At 36.3% G+C, this 27,595-nt stretch overlaps 1 protein-coding gene across 3 annotated transcripts in view; it reads right to left on the bottom strand.

Annotated features, from left to right (window-relative positions):
• Positions 1–879: 879 nt before the first annotated feature.
• The window catches only part of LOC132049791 (CASP-like protein 4B1), a 27,416-nt gene continuing 700 nt past the window's right edge, over positions 880–27,595 (bottom strand). The window contains exons 2-4 of one of the 3 annotated variants that reach the window (XM_059440725.1): positions 2,700–2,956; positions 1,869–2,004; positions 880–1,314 (exon numbers count right to left, since the gene is read on the bottom strand). In XM_059440725.1, the coding sequence (XP_059296708.1) occupies positions 1,123–1,314; positions 1,869–2,004; positions 2,700–2,950 (579 nt within the window). In that variant the 5' untranslated portion in view covers positions 2,951–2,956 and the 3' untranslated portion in view covers positions 880–1,122. Of the gene's footprint in view, positions 1,315–1,868; positions 2,005–2,699; positions 3,051–27,595 lie in introns of those variants that run through there. The other 2 variants (XM_059440724.1, XM_059440723.1) reach the window with 2 other exon arrangements.

The following is a 27,595-nucleotide window of genomic DNA, read 5'->3' as shown; positions in this document are numbered from 1 at the left end:
TAAGTTAAAAAGTGCTTAAAATAAGCCAAAATCAAGAAATTGCTCAACCCCAAATTACTATATATATATATATATTTTTTTTTTTTTTTTTTTTTTTTTTTGCGTAAAAGCCATTTTGGTTTGACCATCAACTTTATCATTTTATCTCTTATATTTTCCGTTGATTTCAATACTACCTTTACTTCTAAAACTCTTTTAAGCATTTTTATACAAACACTAAACTGTTTATTTATAAAATAACTTTCAGCACTTAAAAGTTCTTTATGCACTTATGCTTAAAAGCCAATTTTTTCCGGCTAATCCAAACGTGATCTAGGTAATTATTTATATTTAATCATATTTAGATACGAAGATCTACCATCCCATTTTCACTGATGTACATTATAGGGTCAAAAATTATTTTCTCGGACGGCAATTCTCTTATCAACTTTTTTTCTATCACCATCAAAGATTGTCGTGGCATGGATAATAACCTCCTATTCTTAATTAGAGGTCTCAAATTCGAATCTTGGAATGAAAAAAATTCTCATAGGGAGCGCTCCTCCTTTAATGGACCTTTCAGCGTAAATTCGAATTAATTGAGACCCAACCCGAGTATGAACACTACTTTTGTAGTTCGAAAAGTGCCAGTGGTAGAGCTTAGCTGAAGTTTCTAGCTATTGTATATATAATTTTAATTTTCATAAAAAAAAATTAAAAAAAGAAAAGAAAATTGCACTCTTAAGTAGTTAACATATGCTGACAACTTTTCTGGACGGGTTCAGCTATTCATCAATTAACTTCATCAGATATATAATGTTGTCAACAAGTTCCTGGACATTTCCAGACTTTGACTAATTGATTCACCAAAAATAAAATAAACACTCAAAAACAGAGAGATCCATGCAAAACAAGAGCACTCTTTTAATGACAAAAATGTTTTTACATATAGATCAAGTTGCACTCTGAATTTTAACACACATGTTTAATTTCAAGCAAACTGTTCAAACCTATGATACATATTACATACATAATGAAAAGGAAAAAGAAAAAGAATAACACATGTACATGGGAAGAATGAAGTAATTCTGATAACAAACAGAGGAATTCAAAGAATTTCTAACAGCATATCTTTAAGTCTCATCAGATGTAGGATTTATTTGAGAGCTTATGTCCAGAAATGAGAGCTGATACAGCCAGAGCAAAGAATGCCAAGAATTCCATGCTAATTGCTGCTACTGAAGAATCTGTGAATAGGTTGTCATTATTTTCTCTCATCCTATTTGTCAGTGGCACAGCAGATGATGCAGCTGATAGTAACAAGTATGCTACTACCTGCAATTCCCCAAAATAGAAAGAATCAATCAATTTCATGTCTCACAATACATTCAATCAAGAGCTATCCTTCAAGCAGCAGAGGCAGAGCCAGAATTTGAAACTTATGGATTTAGAATTCGAGAGGACTTTTAAGTTACTGGATAGAGGGGAGCCAAATTTGAAGCTTATGGATTCAAGATTTTAGCCCTTCTAAGTAAGTGAATCCTAAATTAATAATGTGTACATATTAAATGAATTTCTTAAGACAAATACAATAATTGGACCAATGTTACTAGGCTCAGCCGAACCTGTACCTTGGCCTCTCGCTCCACCCTACTTCAAGGCTTTGGTTCAGAGTTAGCAGTGGAACACGTGTGTGAGTTAGGCACACGTCATGAGTTTTGAAAGGTGAGTCAACTAGCACTCAGAAATTTCTCAATTATAAGAATTCAATCAAGCTCTTTCTTTTTTGTCCTACCCCATGAACAACCAGAGTAGTTTCTCACTAATTTTGTGCACTACTCACTATGTATATTGAATTCAATTGTTCATATCAATGGAAAATGACCAACCTGATCGCCAAAGAAGCCAAATAAAGCTAATCTCCGCCGTGAAAATGATTCCTTGCCAGTTGAAAGTTCATGAATGTGTCTCAGTACTTGCAATCCTGTATACAACGTGGACAGAATTGCTATGGCCAACACATACCTGTTATAACCACATCCCAAAATCCAATTCAATTTTCAAGATTAAAAGAATATCTCAAATAACAACAATAACTATTGTACAATTCAACTCCAAACATGTTCGGATCAACTATATCAATTTTCACTGTCCATGTCACTCAATTTAAGCTCATTTAAGTCTAGTATTCCCTCTGTCCCAATTTATGTAAAGGGATTCCAAGTAATGGTCAAATAAGTTAATTTTGACTATGCAATCTGAAATATATCTTTTTAAAATTATTTTATATGTTTGAAAACTAGACGAAAAGTACTGCAAGTTGGTCACATGACTAATAATTTAAAATATTCTAAAAAATTTGAAAAACTTATAATAAAAAATGGTTTAACTTCCCAAACAATAACACCTTCGCATAAAATAGGACAGAAGGAGTATCATATAAGATGCCATAAAAAAAATATAAATAAAAATACTAAAAATGGTCTTTTTTTTTTTTAATAACGAAAAAATATTAGAAACTCTCTCAACTTCTGCTGGCATATAATGATAAAAAAAACACTAGATCTAAAGTAAGCATACTAACATCACTAAAACTTAACCAGAGAATTGGTTCACCTATATATATATATATATATATATATATATATATATATATATATATATATATCGTTTCTAGCGAAAAAAAAATAATAATTCCATAGTCCAAAGGATGTGTATACCTGTATTCTTCAAATCTATCAAATTTTTTCCAATCACCATGATTATTGCTAGCCATGACAATAAAAGCAATCACTGAGAAAACCAAGGCAAGACCATGCAAAATTAAAGAACCCCTCTTCACCAAATCTTCTCTCTTCCATCTCCTCACTATATCCGAGGCACCAGTTGCAGCCACCTGACTCTCTCCATTTCCTGCTGCCTCAGTGTTTGCCGAAGCTTCAGACACCTTATGGACATTTTCATCAGTCATTTTTTTCTTAGAATTATTGGGTTAAAAGGGTCACAAAGGTCAAAGGATTATTGATAGAAGTGTGTAGGAGAATAAAGAAGGGGATAGAAGAGGAGGCTTAAAGGATGAGAAGTGTTAATTAAGAGAGAGAAGAAACTAACTACTCTTGTTTGATTTGCTGTAGTTGACAGCTCTGTTTTTGTCGCATTTTTGAGTGACTTGGAAATGAGAAAAAGAATGTTTTGCTGAGTGTAAATTATAAGGAGTGTATGTAATGATTATGCTGTTAAAACTTGTACTTCTCGATCAATTCACGCGAACCTTGTCCGAATATAAGAGTCAAATTTTATAAGTTTTGACGTAAATTTTAACATAAACTTTTTAAATTAGTAAAATAAATTTTATATATTGAGTACAATAAGTCATAATAATTTATTCTAATTCAAATAACTTAAAAAACATGTAAGGAAAATATGGTTAAAGAATCACCTTTTAGACTCATCAACTAATAATAGGTTCACATAAATTAAAATTGATGGAGTATACGCATAAGTAATTCTAACACTTTAAATTAAAAAAAATTAGAAGACTTTTGAATTTTGTAATGCTAGATTAAAGACGTATCTAATATATTAAAATGCTCTTTAAATTTTATGATCCTCTATTTCAATTTGTTTGTCTCAGTAAGACATACTCCTTCCGTTCCAAAAAGATTATCTCTCTATTAAACGACTTATTATATTTATTGACAAAGCTTTAAAAATATAGCGAAACTTTTAATAGGTTGAGCAGTTAAAAAACAAAATAAAGCTTCTTTTGGTAGATATTTCACTGTGACGCCAAGTAAATCATCTCATAAAGCTTTAATTGACAAATTTCAAAATATGTAGTTTTTACAATCTTTTTACGTACTAAAAAAAAATCATGATGACAATCTTTTTGGGACAGAGGTTGTACAAATTAAAACAAATTTGCACCTAAACGTTTTCTTACCATATGAGTTCATGCTTTACATTATTACATAGCAACTGAAAAAAAATTAAACCAGATGATTATTAGTATATATTATTGACAAGGAAATAAAGAATTAAATGATAAATGGTCCAAGGAGAAAGCCTTTGATCTGATAGGTTGAGCTGTTAAAAAATTTATGGGGTACAGAGCTTTCGTGGCAATAGTCCAACGAACTTTGGTTGGTGCGGCTTTATTATGTCATCACTTCCCAGACTCCAAGTCATCTAATCTAAGACACCTCGATTGCTGATTGAAGCTAGATAATTGGTTGTAAATGTTCCTTTATGAGCTCATGACAAATTTTTCAACTTATACTTTAGTTTTGGTAAACATCAGACAAAGACGTTGCCTTATCATCCTATGAAAAGTGAGGGTCCTTTGGTAAGAGGGATGAGTTATCCCATAGATGAGACGCTGGTTTTTCGCTTTAAGATGGATAATTCGGAAAGTGAGATAATTTTCAGTGCGGGTTCGCTAACTCAATAAGTATTCAATCATATATTTGTATTAAATTTTTTATCAAATATGTACAAGTTATTAATTAAGAACCCAAGAATTTAAAGAATTAGACACACACACACACACATATATATATATATATATCACCAACACGGAACTTCCGCTTCCGGGATAACTAGTCCCACCCTCTATGCGTGGATAACTTATCCCACCTCTTATCCCATATATATATAAATATATATATATATATATATATATATATATATGAAGTTATCCCACCAACCAAATATAAGATTAATTCCAATCCCATTGGATTAATAATCCAATCCCATCCAATCCATCCTACCAAACGACCCCTGAGCGTAATTTGGAAAGTTTGAAAATATTGACAATCATCATAATTGCAACACGAGTTTTTTAAAATTTGTTATCGTTTCGACAAATTAATTATTAATATATACATGTTGTTGTGATATTTGAAACTTTCGAATTTGAGATAATTTGAAGTATATTTAGATATTGAATTGGTGCAATCCAAATAATAAATTGTTATTTCTAATAAAACTTTATTCACTTAAACTTCAGGCATAAAGCCTAAACTTCTTCGCTAATATATGGCGAAGGTTCAGGGAAAAATGACGAAAATTCAGTCATATGTGGCTGAGCTCAGACATTTTGTATGTCTGAAGTTATTTTGAAGTTGATAGACTTGCAAAACTTTATAAACTTTCGGCATGGTTTGAGCAACGACCTCAAAATGGGTTACCGGTGCCTCGTTCCTACCAGGTCTAGCAAACGGGGAGTTTGAGTTCTATCTGGGCAGGTTTTAGTAAATTCAACCAATAAAAGTGTCCATTACATAATCTTATCTAAAAGTTACTTGGATTAAGATGAGCTGGGTCACAATGGGATAAATAATGGGTCATAGCCAAACCTGTTCAACTCTTATCAAATTTTAATAATTTATTTATTTTCTTATAATTTATTTAATTACTAAATAAAGCTAATAAAAATATTATTTTTAATATAAATATATATAACTATTTTAACAAGATTTCTTATAGGTCAATTTGGACTATGTACTTAGCTCAAATCAACCTAACTTTTAGATGGACTAAATTTAAGCAGGTTAAGATGGAGGTGAGTTAATAACTGACCGGTTATTAACCACCCAAACTTCAGCAAAATAGGCAAGTTATATTTATAAAATTAGGTGTTACCATTTTTTGAGTCGACAATCAAAGTTTATCGACAGTTTTGAAAGGTAGCCTCTAACACGAAACAAGGAATGCCTCTAACACGAAACAACTCCAACTCATGGTGCTAGAGTTTGAAAAGTTGGTGGAGTTTCAAACTTGACAAATGATTGATGGCATCAAACTTTTATTAAGTTCGAACTCCATGAACCAACTTTAAAGGTTCAAACTCTAAAAATTTCATGAAGTTTGAATATGAGTGAAATAATGATAAATATATAAATTTTAATAGATATCTTGAGTGAAATAGGTAGGCGAACTAATGCAAAAATGATTAATTTACTCTTGATAACTCTTTTTTCGACTCAAGGACAATATCCTAGAGTTCGAACAAGCCTTGCTATAGATTAGTTCAACCTCAAGGAACGATTAATGAAGTTTTTTTAAAAAAAATAAATAAATAAATAAAACCCCAAGGGGTTGTTTTGTATTAATAAAAAATTAAAGAGGTTCAAATAGCAAAGGTCCAAATAAACAAAAATAGAAAGCATAACATAAGAAATGGGAAAGTAAAGCTTGCTGAAATCCCTAGAATTGTTGTTAAGTCTCTGCAATGTTGGTTCCCCTTCTTCTTCGATTCCTCTTGTTGAGTTGGGTTCCGGCTATCTGCAGTCTTTTCTTGAGCTGCTTGATATCTCTGCTCGTTTATTTCCCACATCTGCAACCGTATATGGTTGTATTTTCTTCTTCTCTTCAACTTGTCATTTCTCATGTGACCCTCTCTTCTTCTCTCACGTTTTGTTTCGCTTTTCCTCAGACATATCACCTGATATTTGTTTTCTTCCATTTACATGAAACAACTGGGCTCGAACTATCTTTGACTCTTCCAGATCTATGTTGTACCTCCGCATTTGACCAGTGTCTACTCTTCCCTCCAATGGTATTACTCCAAAAGAACTGAGCAAACATTTTGTGCATTTGTTTTATGATACAGTCAGGAGGATTTACTACAAATAACATGTGAATAGGCATGCTCTGCAATACATGCTTAACCAACACAACCCTTCCTCAAAAAGATAGCATCTTACTCTTCCAAGATTGTAACCTGTACATGATCTTCATAGAACTGGATTATAAAAATCCTTCTTTCTTCTGCTATAGAAAATTGGACACCCTAAATAGGTAAAGGGAAAATCCTTTCTGCCTATACAGTTACAAATTCCACAATGATACTGATATCTCCTGATATATTGAGATGCATGAATACTGAACTCCTTCCCTTATTGATTTTCTGCCTTGAAGTCTTCTCATAATTCCTCAATACCTCCATTATCAAATATAGTGAAAATAAGTCCGTCGAGGAAAAAAATGATCATATCATCTGCATAAGCCAAGTGATTGATCTTTAGACTCCACTTAGGCATCCCATATTCTTTGAATTGTGGAATTTGATGTAAGCACTCAGATTTCTGGATAATACCTCAGCTGTTAAGATGCACAAAGTTGGGGATAAAGGTCCCCTTGCTTTACCACCTTGATGATTTAAAGAAGCCTTATTGGTACCCATTGATTAGAATAGAATACAAGTTTTTGGTGATAATTCTAAAAACCATATCAATGAATCTTTCTGAAAAGCCCAGGTGCCCTAACACCTTAGTCAAAAATAGCCAAGAAACCCTGTCATATGCCTTAGCCATATCAAATTTCACCGCCACATTAGCAGTCTTGGTTCTTAGTCTTCTATCTGATATGATTTCCTGAGTCGATAAAACATTTTCAACAATACTTCTCCCCTTTACAAACCCAGCTTGATTTAAAGTGATGATATCAGACCAACTACTAACCAATATTTCATGAATCAACCCTGAAAAAAATCGTATTCACAAAATTACTCAAACTTATTGGTCTCATAACAGAAAAGGTATTTATGAAATCCTTTTTTTGGTAATAAGACCAAATTGGTATGAGTGATGAATTTTGGAAGTTTTGCTCCACAGAAAAAAGCCTAGACCATATTGGTGATGTCTTCCCCAACAGTTTTCCAGCATGTTTGAAAAGATAGCCCTGTAAATCGATCTGGTCCACCAGCACTTTCACCATTAAGACTGAAAACTACATGCTTAACTTCTTCAGGAGTTGGTATCTCTGTAATGCTTGTATTTTGTTCATCTGAGATCCGTCTGGGAATATGATCTAATATTTCAAATTGGATGAGGTCATTCTCCTTAGTGAATTGTTGTCTGAAAAATCTAATTGCCTCTTTCAGCTCCCGTATCATAAGTTTGAATTAGGTATCACAAATGAAATATGTTTTATGAGTGAAATAATGATAAACTAATATATAATTATATATATATATATATATATATATATATTATTTATCATTATTTCACCCAAAAAACATATTCATTCATGATACCTATTTCAAACTTCATTACACCTCTTTTGAACATATTCCATTCATGATACCTCTTTTAAATACAAGGACAATATCTTGGAAACAGTGTTAATTCTTATTTTGAGAACATTTTCTAGAAGTCCCTGTATTTCAAATTATGTCGAATTTTTAAAGATTTCTTATTTTAGTCCACGGGTATGATCGTGCAAATAATGTTTCCTCATTACAACTGGTTAAAGTTTAGTTAGTTCTAAAACGCTGCTAATTTAATAAATGATTTAAAAAATAGATATTTACTCATTAGTCATTTCTTCTGTTATATTTTTATGAGCTAATTTTATCGCCCCTAATTCTTACTATGTAAGCTGAGAGAGTGACATCAGTTGCATAATAGGTGCGGAAACGTGCTTCATGTACTTGATTCTAACGTGACATAAAAAGGGAAGAGTTTTTCCATCGTAGTCTAAATTTTTTATTTAGTTAGTTTCATAATTTAAAAGTGGAGGAAATAATCTTTCACGATCCATTACAATTTTAATAGAAGAAAATGACATTATATACATCTCACGTATTTTGTTTACCAATTTCCTATTTTACTTTTTATGAATTCCATCCGAAATGGATTATACTAACTAAAGTTATATTTGTGACCCACAAAATCGAATCTCCCTTTAAATTGAGGAGTCTTTGCGTTGTGCAAACGAAACAAGAATCGTCTGATTATCAATTCATTAGTTTTTATGTTATTTTATTTCTCAGCTTGCATTTTCTCAAACATTTGAAAGCTATTCATATGGAACTACAACTATGTAAAAAGGGCAAAAGTTGGTTAACTTGAATAATTTCAAGGTCTAATTTTTCTGGAATTCCAAATATGTAACGAAGATAAATTAGGATACTGTATGGGTAAAAATGTACCTGTCACGTGGACCAACGTGCAGTTGACATGTGTCAATTTATTCAACGACGAATAGATATTAGATGGTAATGCCGAGCGTAGCCTTTACGGAAAGGCATCAGATTGGGTCAACAGTGAACATAAATGATAACAACAGATAAGACCCTCTTTATTGAGAATTAAATGGAACTAATGCGGTAACAGCTGAAACGGTTATTAACAACCAGAATCAAGGAAATTAAATGACAATCATCAATTCATCAATTAATGATTGCTGTTACAAGTATACAACGGGAAGAGCACCATATAGAATCATATACCTATAAATAGAATTTTCATTGATAGAGGAAGCATCCAAGTCGGACTGAAAAAATACACTATTATCATTATTTCTTGCTTATTGTCACTTTTATTCTTTGGTCATCAAGCTTTCATTCATTTTTGAAGATTAAGAGCTACACTATTGTTATTCATCAATATTAGAATAAGTTTACTCTTTCCTTTGCATTTTTCTATTTTTTATCTATTCTTTATCAATAACTAAGAAATTACTTATCTTAATCCTTTTACCTGAATCAAATTACTACTGTACCGTAGTTAACCTCAAAGACAAATTCAACTATTTGAATTAAATAGGGAAAAGTATTCAAAACACACTCAAACTATACCAAAATTGCCATAACACACTAACTTCATGGGGTCCTATGACCCCCCGGACTTATTTTTTGTGTATTATTTTCGCTTTCAACCGGTGACCGGACTAGCAAGTGTAGCTACTCTCCTTCAAATAAGAGATGATAAAAACTATACGGACTCAAAGGTATATTTGCCACATGGCCGTCCAAATAACGTTTTTAATTCCCCAAATCCAATCTTAAATCCCCACAAACGGCTAGATCTTCTTCTTCTTCCACATTGAGTTCTTCCCCAAATTTTTTGGTAAATTTCTTCTCTTCATGTTTCAATTCTTACCCAAGATCGATTCTTACAATTTCTTTCCCCAAATTTCGATTAAAATTCGGTTAGCTATGGAAGAAACAAGATTGATTTGAATAAGCTTTGTATGGACAATGAAGATCCAATGTCGAATTATGAGGTGCGATGTACAATGGCGGCGTGTTGCTCCCATTGAAGACTTCCTATCCGACAACAATCCCGAAGAAGATATTGGTCTTGCCCCTACTATGGTTCACAGTAAATTTTTTTCATGGAGGGATCTTTCCAAAGTTGATGAAAGATCGAAATACATTATTCCAAAGTTGGTGAACAAAATGAAGAGATTTACGGAGAATTAGCTTCAAAAGAGAAGAAAATTAAGAGATGGAAGAAGACGATGGAAGTTCCGAAAATTGCCGAGATGTTGAAAGAGATTGAAATGGAAGAACAATCTGTCTCAAGTGATATGAAAATGAAGGAGATGGAAGAACAATCAAGTGTGATTAATCTGGCGAAATTGAAAATGCAAAAGAGATAAAATCGAAAAGAAGGGATCAACAACTTTAGCTCTAATTTGATTTTCACATTTTGTATCTTGTTTTGTTTTGGTATTTGGATCTACTGTTAATGCGAGGAAATTCTTCAACTTGTCATGACCAATTGCCTTAGTGTTTCTTGTATTTTTGAAGTTGAATGGTTTAGTTTTGTGCTTGATGTTAGGTAGGCGTGCTTGGAAAAATGTCTTTTGTGTCAGGTTAATGTTAGGTAAGAACTACTTTTCCATTTTATTTTGTCTTGTGGTTAATGTATGTTAGGAATCCTTTCTAGTTTTCTTTGTTTTGTGTTTAATGTAAGTTTGAAATTGATGAATGAAATCCCTTTAATTTAAAATCAAAGGTGTTACATGTGCTCCAACATAAACCTTGCTTAAATTGAAAACACGGGAGACCGCCTAATCTATTTCTATGATCTCCCCGTTTTTTTTCAACAAGGAAGTGTATCCGGTCTCTAGCAGCGACACAGCCTTGAAACACAATATATCCCCCGTCCCAATCCGTTAGCATCTATAAATTCTTTCCATCCTTGATAGAGCCGCGTATGAGCACCAACTTTTGTATTTCATTTTGTAAAGTTCTCGGGTTCGAACCCCCGCTCGCATAAAATAAAAAAATAATTTCGCAAGGCAGATCGGGGAGTGTATGCGTCGATCCAAAGATACAATCTTTAAGAAAAGTTAAAGTTATGCCGATCCGCATAACTAAATGTCCGCCCTCAAGACAAAGTTGCCCAAGCCACTTTAGTTAAACATAACTAAAAAGTCTCACGGAGGGCATACAAAATTTAAACTTTGCCTTATAAGGCAAACTTTTTTTTTTTGAAAGTCTATTTTATTCCATCCAAAAAACTTTTACAAAGATAATACTTTTCCATGTAACTTTGGTTTATATGCTTGAAAAAATACATATATATGCTTCAAGGCAAAGTTTGCCCATAAGGCATAAGTATGCCCCATCGATAAGTTTGGTAAATCCTTAACAAGTTTATGCCGATGGGGGCATACTTTAAAGTAAAAACTTTTTATGCCGATCCGCATAAACTTGTGAAGGAATTATCAAAGTTATGCCGGATCCGCATAAACTTGTGTAAGTGAAAGCCTATATTTATAATGTCTTTGCAATAAATTCCCCACTACTTAACCCCCAACCACTTTAGTCGTTTTGACCACCTTTAAATCCAACAAAAGCTTGACCACATTTGGTTTGCAACATTAATTTTGTTCAAAATGCTTGACCGTATTTGGTAGCAACATTAATGCAAAATGCATGACCACCGTATTTCACTTGGTCCATAAACTCGCAGCTTGAAAAAAGAAACAAATGCACCAACATAGGTTGCACATTCTCGGACATTAAACATGTGCACCAACAATTTCAAATAGAAATGTATATATCGACCGACATTAAACATGCACCGATGTTATCAATAAAGAGACAGACTTAATAATAGAAATGACTCCATATATATAAACACTTGCACCAATATAAGTTTGTACAAAAGTAGTGCATCACATTCATGATGACGCAACATTCAAGCGCAAGAGCATAATGTCACAAAACAAGCATCTAAGCCACAACCTACTTTAGTTTGTTTATGAACCGCAAAAACTAACAACTACATTAACTTGTTCTACCAACTACCAACATATTAACACTACTTTCATGGATCCTTTGTCTCATGCGAGTTACCGGGTTGTCACTTTTTTCCTTTTATTTACCCTCATCTCTTCAAGTCGGCTTGATGTCATTCGCTTTGCCCTTCCACCTCACTCCCTTGCGTTGTGACCAAGGTCCCCAAGAACATCACCGACCTTATATGCTTTCGAGCAAAGATCAATTATCCTACTACTTGGCAAGCCATGCTTGTAGACAAAGCAAAATAATTGTTTATAGTTAGTAAACTCACTTGCAACAAATATACCCAATCCAACAAATATTTCAAATCTTAGCATTGTATGTTGTAAATCCATTTTCATACAATATACCCATTCCAACAAATTCTAGGCCTTTTGTAAGGGGTAGTTCTTCCTCTTTCATTATCAACAAATGCTACACTAGAAGCTTGAGAGGTTTTCTTGTCTTCCCCTCCTCACATTAGATCGAGAAGCAACAGGTTGGTTGATCGGAGTGCATTGGCGCAACAAAAAGTGCGACTAGAAGCTTCGCAGGTTTTTCTTGGTCTTCCTCCTCACGTTAGACCGAGAAGCAAATAGTTGATCGGTGCATAACTTGTTGCATTTTCAAACCATTTAGCACTAATGGTTGTCCTCCTTGTTCCCATACCTCTTGTCAAAAGCTTGAGAAGTACTCTTGGCCTTGCACTGCCGGTGGCGGTGCTTGAGAAGTACCTGCCTTGCACTTGCTCTTGCCGGTGCATCGGTAAGTTAATGGATTTTTCCTCGCCTTCCCCTAGCTTTTCATTGCCGGTGCTTCGAAGCTTGAGTTGTCTTTCTTGGCCTTCCCTAGCTCTTGCAGGTGTAGCACTTGATTCAAAGAAAGTTTACCGAGATGTCTTTGTAAACATCCGGTCCATGACCATAGCTTGTTCTACCGTAATCCTACCAAAAACAGAGTGTCAAATCAAAACCATTACTCCAAAGAGTATAAAAAACGAGAGTTTACTTTAAAAGCTCATACCTTCAAAGGACAAATCTTTTGTTATGGTTTTTACCATGACAAATGTCAAAGTCATGTCAACTCCTTTTCTTGACAACTTACCATATCTTTTTGACTCGGTGGCTTCTCTTCTCCCGACCTTCTTTGGTCTCGCATTTGCATAGGCTTTACAACTGTGGTGCAACATAGGGGTTATTGGACTCGGAAAGCACATTTTCATATTGGTGACGGTTGAAGAAAATGACAATAAGTCCTCAAGTAGGTCTCCTTACCGTAGCAACTATCAACAAACTCAACGTTCATACTTCTTATATAATATGGCAGCAAGGGCATGTTGACATGGTATTCCTCGAGCATCCAGCCCTACTAACCGCAAGTTCTATTTCTCAAATCAACGATGTTGATATGGCCCATCACTAATTTCAAACCCTCTCTCACCATTGAAATCAATATTACATTCCATTGACTTCTTTATGTTGATTTCTAGTACCCTCAGTGCCATTGGAGATATATTAGTTAACCATATTTTTGGAAATTGACTCAACTGACCTATTCTAGTCATTACCTTAACTCTAATCTCTTCAAGCATAGTGATAATGGTTTTATGCCTTGGTCCTAAAATCCGTGCATTGAAGCTCTCGGACATATTATTGTCCACACTATCACACTTAATGTCGGGTCTAAAGTACGGTTACACCAAGTTTCGGGTCTCCTTCAAAGGGTAGTACGAAAGAATTCCGCAACAATATCCTTACCATCCTTGCGGTACCAAAGTGGTTCATTTTGTCCATTTATCTTCATCTCTCTTCAAGCGTGCTTTTCCATTCCCAAATCAGACACTTCCAAAAACCATGTGGTTCTTCTTTGAAGACCTCTCCATTCTTTTGACCGGAGACTAATAGGCTAGGATATGTCTTGCACACATCCCGTGCTCCACCGATTTTTTCAAAGTAACAATTCTTTCATAGTTTCACGATTGAAGCCCCTACAATTTTGAGAAACAATTATATATGAATGGACGAACTACAACTAAATGAAGAAAAAAAAAGTGATTGTCATACCTTTTTGCATGTCGATATCACGGGGCTAGTCTAGTTCTTCCATCTCCATTCCCAAAAAAAAAAAAAAATCTCTATTTTCAACAATTTCAAAAACCATGTCCAAGTGTTCTTATTCTCATATTCCACTATAGCCCAAGCAATAGGCAACATTTGATTATTATCATCTTTAGCAATAGCAAAAATTTAAAGAAACCCATACCGTCCTTTGGTTATTCCCTTTAAGAAACAACCATCCAAACCAATACATTTCCTTAGACCACCTAAAAGCATTTTTCAAAGCATCAAAGCAAATATAAAAACTTTCAAACACCAACCTACCACTTTCACTTTTCAGTCATCAACCTTAACAACACAAGTACTCCTCGCATTAGTCCTCAACATTTCATCCCTATAGTCAAATATTCTTCCAAACTCTAACACATGATCACCCATGATTTCTTGGAGTACTTTAGCTCTAGCTCTCTGGCGGTTTTTTCCAACATGTATATTAAGTTCTTCCCTAATCAACTCTTTGAAACTTGAAAATCCTAATGTTTGGGTATTTCTCAACTCTAACACATGATCAATTATTCTTGTAATGTTTAGACAAGAACTTAGCATTGCACATGTAATTTCTAGTAGTCTTGACACACCTATGTTTAGGATTGTAGGTTTTGATCATGAAATCATTAGTCTTCTTGTCAAGACTTGCATATAGCAACCCATGGGCAACCATCCCTACACCTCACCCCTAACCTTTTTGGGCTCATTGACAAATTTCTCTAATCGCACACCCCTTTGAATGCATATTTTGTAACAGCATCCCTAAACTCATTCACATCCTCAAAAACCATCCCCAACTCCCACATCACTTTTTCAACAGTTTTGTCAAAAATTATCCTTCTCCTAGCCCTCCTAGACCCTGACTCATCATCTGTATCTGATTCAACACTATATGCATCGTAATCGACATACACCGGCTCATCCCCAAGAACCTTACCTTTCAAGCTTGTATCAGCAGTAGCAGTTTCATCAAAGCCCAGATCTGGACCAACTTCACCAACAGGAATTTCTCCAGGGTCATTTGGTATCCTTTCTCTTCTTTTCCTCCTCTGATATGACCTCCTTTCAAATTCCAAATTTATGCACTCTTCATGAACATCATCACTTTCATGTTCAAGATCATGTTCATTAAAGAGTTCAAATGGTGGTCGACTCGAACTATCATCGATGGATCGGTCGATTCAAGAATAGGAAATTCACTACTTAATGGGTCTTCGGAAAAGAGCCACCACTCTTTTGGTTCAAGAATGTTCTAGCTTGATGATGCTGGTTCTTTATTAAAAGCAAACCCATCCCCTTCTTGGATACCCCCATCCCTTTCTTTATTAAAAGCAGCCAAAGATTCCTCATTGGGGCTAGTGTATTCCAACAAAGCAATGGGACCATCTACATTATCTAAATTATCAACCATGTGACAGACATAGATTTCAATAGTATCCCCATTTTCAAAACTTTGTGAAATTTCGAAAATGTCCCTATCGGCTTGATTTCTACAACACTATCACTATTAGGTATCCTAACACAAAATGAACAACTTGTAGTATACCCTAGTTCTTTAATATAATCCCTTAGTTCAAAAAAGGACAACCTATCCACATCAATATCCAAAAACTCGTTATTTGTCCACCCTCATACTTTGGCCACTACTAACATCCAAAACCCCACCATGATACCATCTCAATGTTACTAATACAAACCCACTCATACCTGAAATTACAATTCAAGTAATAGTACAAACAATCGCACCACACATATACAATAACAATAGATGGTCAACAACAATCACAACCCCACACACACATCAAATAACAACAATTAAATTCGGACTTCGACAATACAAGGCCAAACAGGGTATAAAATCACATTTTGGGGTGAAAATAAATTGGACGCAATTACAACGATAATACTACACGACATAAGATTACACATCTCTTAACCCCAAATAACCCCAATTTAAACTAGGAAAACCCATAATTTTTTAACAAATCCTAGAAATTCATACGACAATTCCATAAATCCTATATAATATGGAAAAAAATAAACTTTATGCGTACAAATACCGACAAAGAACAAGACTAACTTTGGTATTTTTTTCGCTTCACTAAAAGCTTGAAGATCAATCGACGATTTCGGGTCAAAATCCACCGCGATGTTACCACCTAAAGTTAGTTTAACTATGATTCACACCGATTTGCGTTTAAAATGGTATTTGAGTGATTAATATGGCAGAAATCGAGTGGAAGGTGAGAGAGAATTTTGGATTTCAAATTTTGGAAACCAAAATAATGAAAATGACCCGTCTGATTTTAATTTTATGAGCGCGTGCATACACTCAAACTCGTTTGAGTGACTTTGTCCGGTTGAAAGCGAAAATAATACACAAAAAATAAGTCCAGGGGGGTCATAGGACCCCCGCAAAGTTGAGGTGTGTTATGGCAATTTTGGCCATAGTTTGAGTGTGTTTTGAATACTTTTCCCAATTAAATACAAATTTTGACCCAAACAGTTTGGCGCCGTCTGTGGGAATTCTACAGTTAGCTTTGTAGTTTGATCCCTGTATCTCAATTTACACAAGTGTTATTACTTTGGTATTTTCTTTTGCTTTTTCATTCAAATATGGCAGGAGTTACCCCTACATCACCCACTAACGAAAATAGAGATACTAATGAAGAAGTGCGGGGCCGACCCAACTAACGGGATAACGGGAAATGCATCAATGGCGGATCTAAATCAAGCTTCAATCCCAATGGGAGATTTACAGGAGTTCCTGAATGGAGAGATGACGGAGGTGATGAAACAAATGATGGTGGAAATACGGCAAAATTCCATGCAATCGCCTCCATTGAACGGGATTGCCGGTTCGAGTCGATCGCACCGCGAGCAGAGAATAAACGGGGAGCCAACCAATGCCGATGATCTCGGCGTAACAATAGAGGCTACGGGGCATGGCGATGTCGATATCAATCTAATTATACCTGTTCCAATACTGCAGCAGTTCGAGGAGCATATGAAAAAGTTCAAAGAACATGAGGAAAGAATCAGTAGAATACCTGGGGTACCACCCGCTATCAAAAAAGAGGATGATAGTTATTATATATATCATCCATGGAAAGATTCTCTGATTTGGAGCATGTTCCGTAAAGTTTCAAATTACCAAAAATAAAGAAATATGATGGAACTATCGACCAAGATCATATCACCGCCATACATCCGCTATTCGGGCCTGTGATCTTGGACCAAAGATGACTCGTTCAGTTATGATTAAACGATTTGGGCAAGTACTGATAGGAGGAGCATTAGATTGGTATGCCAAATTGCCCCCAAATTCACTCGAATCCTTTGCGGATTTGGTGAATAAATTCAAAAAGGCACATACAGGGGCAAGGAAAGCAAAAAAAAGAATGGAAGATATATTCAACATCAATCAAAGGAGGGATGAGACCCTACAAGAATTCGTTCATCGGTTCCAGAAACACCGCAACACCTTGCCGCAAATCGAAGACAAAAGGGCTAGTATTGCGTTCCGACATGCAATACATCCCGATGGAACGCCAGCAACCAAGGATCTCGCCAAACACTTAATTGAGGATCCGGCAAAGACTTGGGACGATATATATTACCAATACTGTTCAAAAATTCGGATAGAACAGGCTATTGTTAATCCAATCATGAGGAAATCATCGCCATCAACCAGTGATACGTCAAGTAGAAGTAATTTCAGAAGAAACGATGGAGATAGGACTCATAGAAGGGAAAATTATGAACCATATTATCCACGAGGAAGTTGTGAAGGTACACAAAGGAATAATCAATATCGGCATAGATCACCACCAACAGTAGGGACTTCCCGAGGAAATTACAACACTGGAGCTCCAAAACTCATCGATTATAATTTCTGTGTTTCGACGTCAGAAGTTGTCGCGGCGTTGGATAAATTGGGGAATAGGGTCAAATAGCCCAGAAAAATGAAATCAGATCCAAGCAAAAAAATCCAGAACATTTCTTTGAATTTTACAAAGGACATGGTCATAAGACTGAGGATTTCCATGCATTGCGATTAGCAGTTGCCGATCTCCTAGAGCAAGGACATCTGACAGAGTTGCTTTCGAAGAAAGGCAAACAAGCATATTATAAGAATGAGAGCAAGGAGCGCCGCCGCCACTTCCAGAGCCAAAGTGAGTGGTTAATTTTATTACTGGTGGTGCAGATATCAATATTATAGGAGGGCTAGACATCAACAAAGTTACTTATACTTCAGGGGTGAAGTTCAAAAGGATAACAACCCGAAATGAAAAGCAGGATAGGCTGGCTCTTGTCGAAGATTGTATCACCTTCAACGAAGCCGACGCCGATAATATGCAATTCCCGCATAATGATAGGTTAGTAATTACTTTACGTATCTTAGATACTGATATTAAACGTGTTTTTGTTGATCGAAGTGCGCAACATTATAAACATCCGGGTCATAGAGGAGATGAAATTGACGAGCAAAGTAATCCACAAATCTGTCATGCTCACTGGCTTTAATAATTCAACAGAAAGAACTCTGGAGGAAATCATTTTACCGAGTAACGAGTGGAGTAGAGTTACAAACTATTTTTTCAATTATGTCCTCTGCAATGGCTTATAACATGATAGTTGGACGTCTTTGGATTCACACCATGAAAGCAATACCATCTACATATCACCAGGTGGTCAAATTCCCAACACCATGGGGTGTAGGTGAAGTTCGGGGAGAACAAAGAATTTCCCGAGACTGTTACGCAGTGGCGATAAAGAAAGGCGTGCCAAAGGTAGAACACTTCAAGCCAGAAAGCGAATGTAAAAGGGATAAAAAAGTCTACCAAATAATTCAGCAAACACGGTCAAGCACCAAGGATGCCGAAAAGGAAGCTATACAAGATCCTTCAACAGAAGAACATTCAACGGCTACAGTTGAGGATCTCGACTCAATGCCGTTTGGCGATGCATCTCCAAAAAAGCGCACATTCATCGGGTGCAAACTACACCAATCAACTAAGTATATTTCATTTCTGCAAGACAATATAGATGTTTTTGCCTTTTGCCATGCTGACATGACAGGAATAGCACCGGAGGTAGCAACACACAAATTACACATCGATCCTTATCACAGACCTGTAAAGCAACCCCGAAGAAGATTCCCCGATGATAGAAGTAAATTCATAGAAGAAGAGGTACAAAGGCTATTAGACGCTGGATCCATAAGGCCAGTGCAGCATACGGAATGGCTATCGAATATGGTAGTGGTACCAAAGAAGAATGGAAAGATGAGAATGTGTATGGACTTCACAGATCTAAACAAAGCATGTCCAAAAGATCCATTCCCACTTCCTCATATAGATCAAATGATAGACGCAACAGCCGGCCATGAATTGTTAAGTTTTCTTGATGCATATTCAGGATACAATCAAATCAAGATGAATCCTGCAGATCAAATAAAAACAACATTTATAATGTCGAGGGGTTTGCATTGTTATAATATGATGTCGTTTGGACTCAAAAATGCCGGTGCAACATATCAACGGTTAGTCACCACAATGTTCAAAGATCAGTTGGGAAAAACGACGGAGGTGTATGTCACGCCCCGAACCATGGCCTGGGCGAAACACGGCACTCGGTGCCATACTGCGTGTGACCGAGCGAACCACATGGCTTCCGAATCATCATAGGGCATACGCAGAGCGGAAATATAGCATGAACGTGATGAGCTTTTATAAAACATGAGATGTCATAATAATTTAATGAAATACTTGTTTAAATCATGACTGCGGAAATAACATAAGTTGAGCCAAAGATGGCTAAACACCTTGCATGTCTAACATAACTAAACTGACTAGTCTATGAAACCTCTAATCGTGAATCACGTGGAAAACATGCTACGTCGGGACAAGGCCCAAAGCATACCTTTAGTTGCAAAACTAATTAAAGAATGACAATGTCTAAACCCCGAACGAGATGGGGCTCACCAATAGTCAACGTGCAGATCCTGCGAGCGAGGCGTCGTCTGTCAGAATCCGTACTGCGTCGTGAAATGCAGGCCCGAGCGATAAAGGGACGTCGGCACATTGAATGTCTTGGTATGTAAAGCAACAGCGAAAGAAATAACATGGGACATGATGATAACATAACGAAGTAGCTAAAACATGATCCCGAGCATGAGTACATATACATATATAACATGTGTAAAGTATCGTGAGTAGGGAGAGCGGTAAGAATATAACCGACAACATGGTCCGGTACTTGCGTCCTACCACGCAGAACACTCATACCTTGCCAGGGACATGAGATTTAATAATATTATGAAAGGATCCGATCATTATGAGAGATCGTCCTAAGCATGGGTGGAACAATCCTCATCTACGCGGCTACGTAGTTTCGAGTACATTTTGAAGCCTTCTCGGTAGTTAATGCAACTCCCAAAAACATGAACATGTAAAATAAGTGGCACTTGCGCACATGGTTTTCATGAATATAACTTGTTGTACATGGATATCATGAAATAACTTGTAAACGTGGTTTCATGAAATAACTTGTATTTAGCATTTGTGTATCTTGTAGCATAGCATGAAAGTAATTATATAATACAGTTGCATGAAAACTTGTAGACATGTAGGATATTCATGAAATAATCATTTTAGCTAAAACATGCATGCAAGAACCCATGGAATACAAGATATGGGTTTCATGGATTACGGACTGATTCTCAATAATCATAAAGAAATATTAAGAACTAAATGATGGAATTACAACAATTCATACGTAATATAATCATGGACATGGACCTAGGGTTATCATGAGCATGGTATAGAAACCCTAGTTTTGTATTGAAACCCTAGTTTAGTAGAGAAATCATAATTTTATGGATTTTGAGGCGTGGGGAAGAACAATGATGTTCCCACACGTAGATAGTAACTCTACATACCTTAGTCGCTCCAAAACTTGGATTAAAGACTCGAGCTTTGAAGAAGATTTCCAAAATCTTGAATTCTTGAACCTTGAGATGGTTTTCTTGAAAACCCTAGTTTTAGAATGATAATTTCTTGTTTAGATTACGAGGATAGGTGTTAGAATTGAGTTGGAATAATTAGAATAGGCTTACCTTGGTATTCTTGATGATGGAAGAAGGTAGGAGGTCGTTCTAGGTCTTGAAGGAATGAAAATAATGTTTTGAACTGATATGGACGAGTATATACTGTTACGGAAAAATAAATTTTCGGCCCCGATTAAATACTGGCCGTATTTTAAAAATACGGGCCGTATTTTGAAATGCCGTATTTTGAAATATGGACAAGACCGCCTGTTCAAGAAATGGCCATAACTTCTTGCACGGATGTCCGTTTGACCCCCGTAAGATACCGTTGGAAAGGTATTTAAATGATCTACAACTTCCATCAAGGAAGTTTTCTCAAATTCCCAACACGTTTTGAAATACGGGCCGTAAAGTGAAATACGGTCCGTATTTAACCATATGACCTCAAATGTCAAATTCCGAATGTTCGAAATTCTTGGTTTCGGTTTACGGACAACGTTCATGGGCGTAAATTGGAATACGACCACTTGTTCATGGGCGTAAACCGCCATATCACAACCGAACGGAAAAATCTCAATTCCCACATTCTTTATCGATTTTCTAAGTCTAGGATCGTGGTCAAAACTTTCATTAAAGGTACGAGGTGTTACAGTGTATATAGATGATATGGTTGTAAAATCATAAAGAGCTGAAGACCATCTGGTTCATTTAAAAGAATCCTTCGCAATATTAAGGCAATTCAACATGAAGCTGAACCCAGAAAAATGTGCATTAGGCGTATCCTCCGAAAAGTTCTTGGGGTTCATATTTTCAAAACGAGGATTAGAGATAAATCCAGACCAGATAAAGACAATCGAAAACATTCCCGATGATCTCAACAACATAAAGGACGTGCAAAGTTTGACTGGTAGGGTAGCAAAGTTATCTCGATTCATTTCAAAATCATCGGAGAGATGCCACAAATTCTTCATTGTGCTGAAAAAGCAACAAAACTTTAAGTGGACGCTAGAATGTCAACAAGCGTTGCAAGAACTCAAAAGGTATCTTTCAAGTCCGCCGTTGCTGTCAAAACCAAACCCCGAGGAGAAGCTGTTTCTATACCTTGCCGTTTCAGAGGTATCGATAAGCGCAGTTCTGGTACGTGAAGATGAAGGTAAACAATCTCTAATCTATTATGTTAGTAAAACACTTTTAGATGCCGAAACTAGATATCCATATTTAGAAAAATTGGCCCTAGCTTTAATACATGCTGCTAGAAAATTAAGGCATTATTTTCAAAGCCATCCAATTGTCGTGGTAACGACATTCCCTCTACGGAGTGTTCTCCATAGACTGGAGTTATCAGGCAGATTGGCTAAATGGGCAATTGAACTTAGTGAATTTGATATTACTTATCAACCTAGAAATGCTATAAAATCACAAATTCTTGTCGATTTTGTGGCAGATTTTAGTTTTTGACTTTAGAAGTAGAAAAAGAAACCATGACAAATACGGGGTTATCCTATGGATATGGACCCTGTACACTGATGGGGCATCTAATGAAAGTGGGTCGGGATTAGGCTTAGTATTGAAAGTACCCAGTGGTGAAATTGTCCTCCAAGCCACTAAATGCCCGAAGATCACTAAAATGAAGCCGATATGAGGCTGTTGTTGCAGGTTTAAAGCTTGCTTTGGAATACGGAGCAGAAAGCATCTAGGTACACTGTGATTCGCAATTAGTGGTTAACCAGGAGAATGGAACTTTCAGTATTAAAGAACCACGAATGCAGAAGTATCAAACACAAATATCAGACCTCTTTGCAAGATTCAAGGACTGGGAATTAGAGCAGGTTCCACGAGAAAATAATGTTGAGGCTGACGTTTTAGCAAAATTTGCATTAGTTGCTAATCATGAACCAGAAGTAGAAGTGTGATCCATTTATTACACCCAATTGGTTGCGAAATTAAGCACGTACGACGGGATCAACACATGATCGAGGATGAAATAGCGATTATTTGCAACAAGGGACTCTACCCATAAGAAAGAAAACATGAAAATTGCGAGTAAAAGCAACAGATATTGCCCGGTTTATGGAAAGCTATATCGGAGAACTTTGAAGGGCCACTCGCCAAGCGTTTAGGCCCAACAGACACGGAACCCGCTATGCAGCAGGTGCATAGTGGGTATTGCGAAAATCACTCTGGTGGGAGATCTTTAGCCCGATGTTTTCTACGTGCAGGTTATTATTGGAACACCATGGGCAAAGATTCACAAAATTTTGTACGACGATGCAAAGAATGCCAAGCATGTGTATCTGCAATACATCAGCCTACAAAACCTCTGCATTCACTCATTACCCTACGTACATTTGTTCATGAAATGGGGACTTTGACATCATGGGACCATTCCCCGAAGCCATGTAAAGTAAAATTCTTACTTGTTGCACCGACTATTTTTCTAAGGTGGGTTGAAGTGGGGGCATACGCGAAGGTTGGATAGAAGTGTTATTAATTTCTCCGAAAGATATCATATCGTTCGATTTGGAGAAAGGAGATAAGGCTGCGCAACGGGAAACAATTTATTGGAGCAGAGATAACGAATTTTCTCCAAAATCTTGGGATCAAATGAGTAACGTCTTCACCATATCATCTATCTGTCAACGGATGGGCAGAATCCATAAACAAAACGATACTTAGAGTGTTGAAAAGACGACTCGGCAATACAAAAGGAAGTTGGCCTGATGTTCTTCCTGAAGTTCTTTGGTCTTACCGAGTTACACACAAAACTAGTACTGGAGAAACACCTTTTTTATTAGTTTATGGAGCGGAAGCATTGGTACCAATTGAAGTAATGGATCCAAGCATAAGGTATGCATACAACGAGATGCGAAAAACGTGAAACAATGAAGGATGGACTTGATCTCAATGGAAGAACACGGAATTGGCTTTAATTAAGTTAACGGCCGTTAAATAACAAGTGGAAAGATATTACAACAATAAGACCAAATTACGGCAAATTAAAGTTGGGGACTTGGTCATGCGAATGGTAACTCCATACCAAGATCTTAGAACAAAGATAAACTAGGAGCAAATTGGGAAGGGCCTATAAGGTTATAGGCGATACAGGAAAGGAACATTTCAATTGGAAACTTCGGATGGAAAGATTGTCTCCAACAACTGCAACATAAGCAACCTGAAGCTCTTCCATTCCTGACATCTAGTTGCATTCAATGAGCTGTACTCTTGTTCCCTTACTCGGGTTTTGTCCCATTCGGGTTTTAGCGGAAAGGTTTTTAACAAGGCAGTAAGTTTAATGTATGGGAAATGGACTACGGGCAACATCGTTTAGTTCTTCATACTTCACAACAAAACGATGGGGGACTATCACCGGGAACCGACAATAGAGTCTATCTATCACTCCCAAAATGTACGGGGTAAAGCCTCCGAGATCAATTTATGAACTTATAATCATATGTGTAATAAAACCGGTTATAACATGATCTTTGTAAGTTTGTATGGTGTATTTATGATTCCTATCATATTACTATTTGCAATTGAATTCTATTGACTCATGATTCCGATCATATTACTATTTGCAATTGAGTTCTATTGATTATATTTGTGATTCCGATCATATTATTTTCAATTAATTGTATCCATGATTCCGGTCATATTTTTGATAGTATACATGATTCCGATCATACATGCTAGCAATACATTCATAATGCTGGAAGTTTCCAATTCCATTAGTAATTAATTGTATCCATGATTCCGATCATATTTTTGATAGTATACATGATTCCGATCATACATGCTAGTCATACATTCATAATTCCGGAAGTTTCCAATTCCGTTAGTTGATAAACACTGGAATTTGGCATACGACTTTTTTACCCAATAAGTCAAACTTCCCAAAAATTAAAATTACAAGTCTTCGTACAAGGATTCTAATGATTAAAATCTTAATCGGATTGATCACCCGCGAAAGATTTTAATTAAAGAAAACTTCCAAGAGATTATTTATAACAAAGGCGAAACATGAATGAAAGAAATTTTATTTAAAAAACAAAGCCTTACAAGAGAAAGACACATAAAACGAAACATTCAAACATGTGAAGAAGAAATTATTGAAGAGGGGCATCTTGGGAATTTTCCATAGGAGTATTCTCGGGAATATTCCCTACCCTTGGGTCTTCTCCAATTGCAGTACCCTTAGAAGAGCGATGAAGGACATCTTTGGTAATTTGCACACGAGCGCTCTCGGGAACATTCCTGACGTTTGGATCAATCTTCAGATCTTCTCCGATTATGGTATCTTCAGAAATAGGAATGGATGCATCTCCGGATAACATATCCATTTCATCTGAGGTACCGACATTTTCTTCTTCTTCTTCGCTTTCTTCTTCTTCGCTCATTTATTCTTCAGCTGAAGATTCATACTCATCATATCCAAGGATCTTTTTGGCTTCTTTCATATTCCGCTCAGCAACGGCGAGAGCCTGAACATGATCAAAAGAAGTAGGATCGAAAGTTTTCAAGAAATCATGGCAGAGCTTTGATACTTAGCCCAGCTAAGAATCTTTTGATTTTCATCCTCAAATTCCTTCTCCATGTTTTCAATTTGTCGCTTGAGCATATCATTTTGTTCCAGGAGTTGCTTTGATTGCTCACGCAATTTTTTGGAGTGATCCGTGAATTCTAAAAATTTATTATGGTTCTCTGTCAAGGCGACACTTTTCTTATGAAGATCCCGATCTTTATCCGCCAACTCTCTCCGGAGAGCATGGTTATCATGTTTACTTTGATCTAGGATAATCAAAGCCTATGCAAGTTCACCAGAAGCTTTGACATTTTTCAATTCCAAAGCATGAAAGTTAGACTCAAGTTTGCTGAATTTGGCACTTTGATCCCACAATTTTTTTTGGAGATCAATTTGAAGCTGGTTTGATTCCCCTAGCTTTTACTTTAGATCATTGATAACCAATTCTTCTTTCTTTGTTATGCAAAAAGCTTCAGCTTTTTCTTTTTCAACTCATCAATCCGTTTCCAAAAAATTTCTCTTCTCAGCCTGATGAGTCACCAGCTTATCTTTGGCCCTATCTAACTCCGCTACAGAAGAGTTGCATTCCGCCTTGAAAATTTTCACTTCCTGAGTAAGTACGGTGTTCTCTTCACGAAGCTTTTGGATAAGTTTGGCCTCACCTTGGGGACGTTCAAGGCTCCCATAACTATGTCCGAGCTCGAATCATAAGCCCAAGAGCAACCATCCATTTGTGAGTAGGCAAATCTTTCAAATCATATTCTCTTTAGGACCAATATAGTTATGAGCAAAAACGACTCCATCACGTGAGGATTGGCCAAAAGATTGTCCTCATCTGACAATTCAAAAGAACGGTTGTGGTTAACGGTAAGAGGAATAAAGGTCTTCATCCACATATTGGCAGGATCATCGGCCTTAACAAGTTGTGCCCGAGAATCAACCTCGTGCAAAGTATTGCCTTCTTTCCAAAAAATTTACCTTTATCAACAACATTAAAGTCGAGAAACGGTTGAGTCGTATTATGAGGATCGGTGGGTACTTGTTCCTTGATTTTGGAAAGGAGAAGCGTGAATCGATAGGGATATTAGCAGCACCGGCATCAATATTTCCAGTATCGACCAAATTTCTAGTATTAGCTTCATCAACAGCATCAAGAAGGTAGGTCTCAGTTTTATCGGCAATAATATTATCAGTGGTATCTGCCTCAGGAACCACGACTTCACCCCTTTATTATGGCATTCAGAAACATCTTGTAAATTTTCCTTCTCCTTCACTGGAGATTCATCTGAAATGACAACAATATCAGAAGGAGGAGGAAACTCAACCCCTCCCCCCCCCCCCCTTCGTGACGATGTAAAACTAAAGGAGAGTCTTCCTTAGAATCAGTGCTCTCATCAATCAGCCTGAATTCACTAAGCATACCTCCTGTTTTCTCGGCTCTAGCATCTGACAACTTCATAGGATGTTGTTTTTTCAGTTTTCTCTTCTTCAAGGCAGGCTCTCCAATAGCCTTGGAATCCTTAGATTCGGCATTAGACCTCTTGACAAAGGAAAAATCTTATTTTTTCCAATGCTGATTCGTCATCACTCGGAAGAATAAGGTGTTTCTTTATTATCACCTTTTTCGAAGAACCTGTGAAGAACAAAACAAATATGAGATAGGCTCTTTCATCACATGCAAAGTAAGATATTTCTTCAAATATCCCTACCTCTGCCTTTCGTAGAAGCCCTATCCGGTTTCGTCTCTTTAAGAGTACGAATACCCTTAGCAATGCCGTACGCCCCCCATGTACGAACACTTGCCGAAGCTCGAATCACAGCTTCAGTAAATTCCCTTATGTTTGAGGGTTTAACCAATCTGGGATTAAAAGCTGCCGAAAAAGATGAAGTTTAAAAAGAAGAATTAAGGAAATAAAAAT

This window comes from Lycium ferocissimum, chromosome 3 (genome assembly GCF_029784015.1).
Source record: "Lycium ferocissimum isolate CSIRO_LF1 chromosome 3, AGI_CSIRO_Lferr_CH_V1, whole genome shotgun sequence".
Taxonomy (NCBI): domain Eukaryota; kingdom Viridiplantae; phylum Streptophyta; class Magnoliopsida; order Solanales; family Solanaceae; genus Lycium; species Lycium ferocissimum.
Note: the sequence above shows the minus strand (reverse complement) of the source record. Positions and strands in the feature narration are given on the sequence as shown.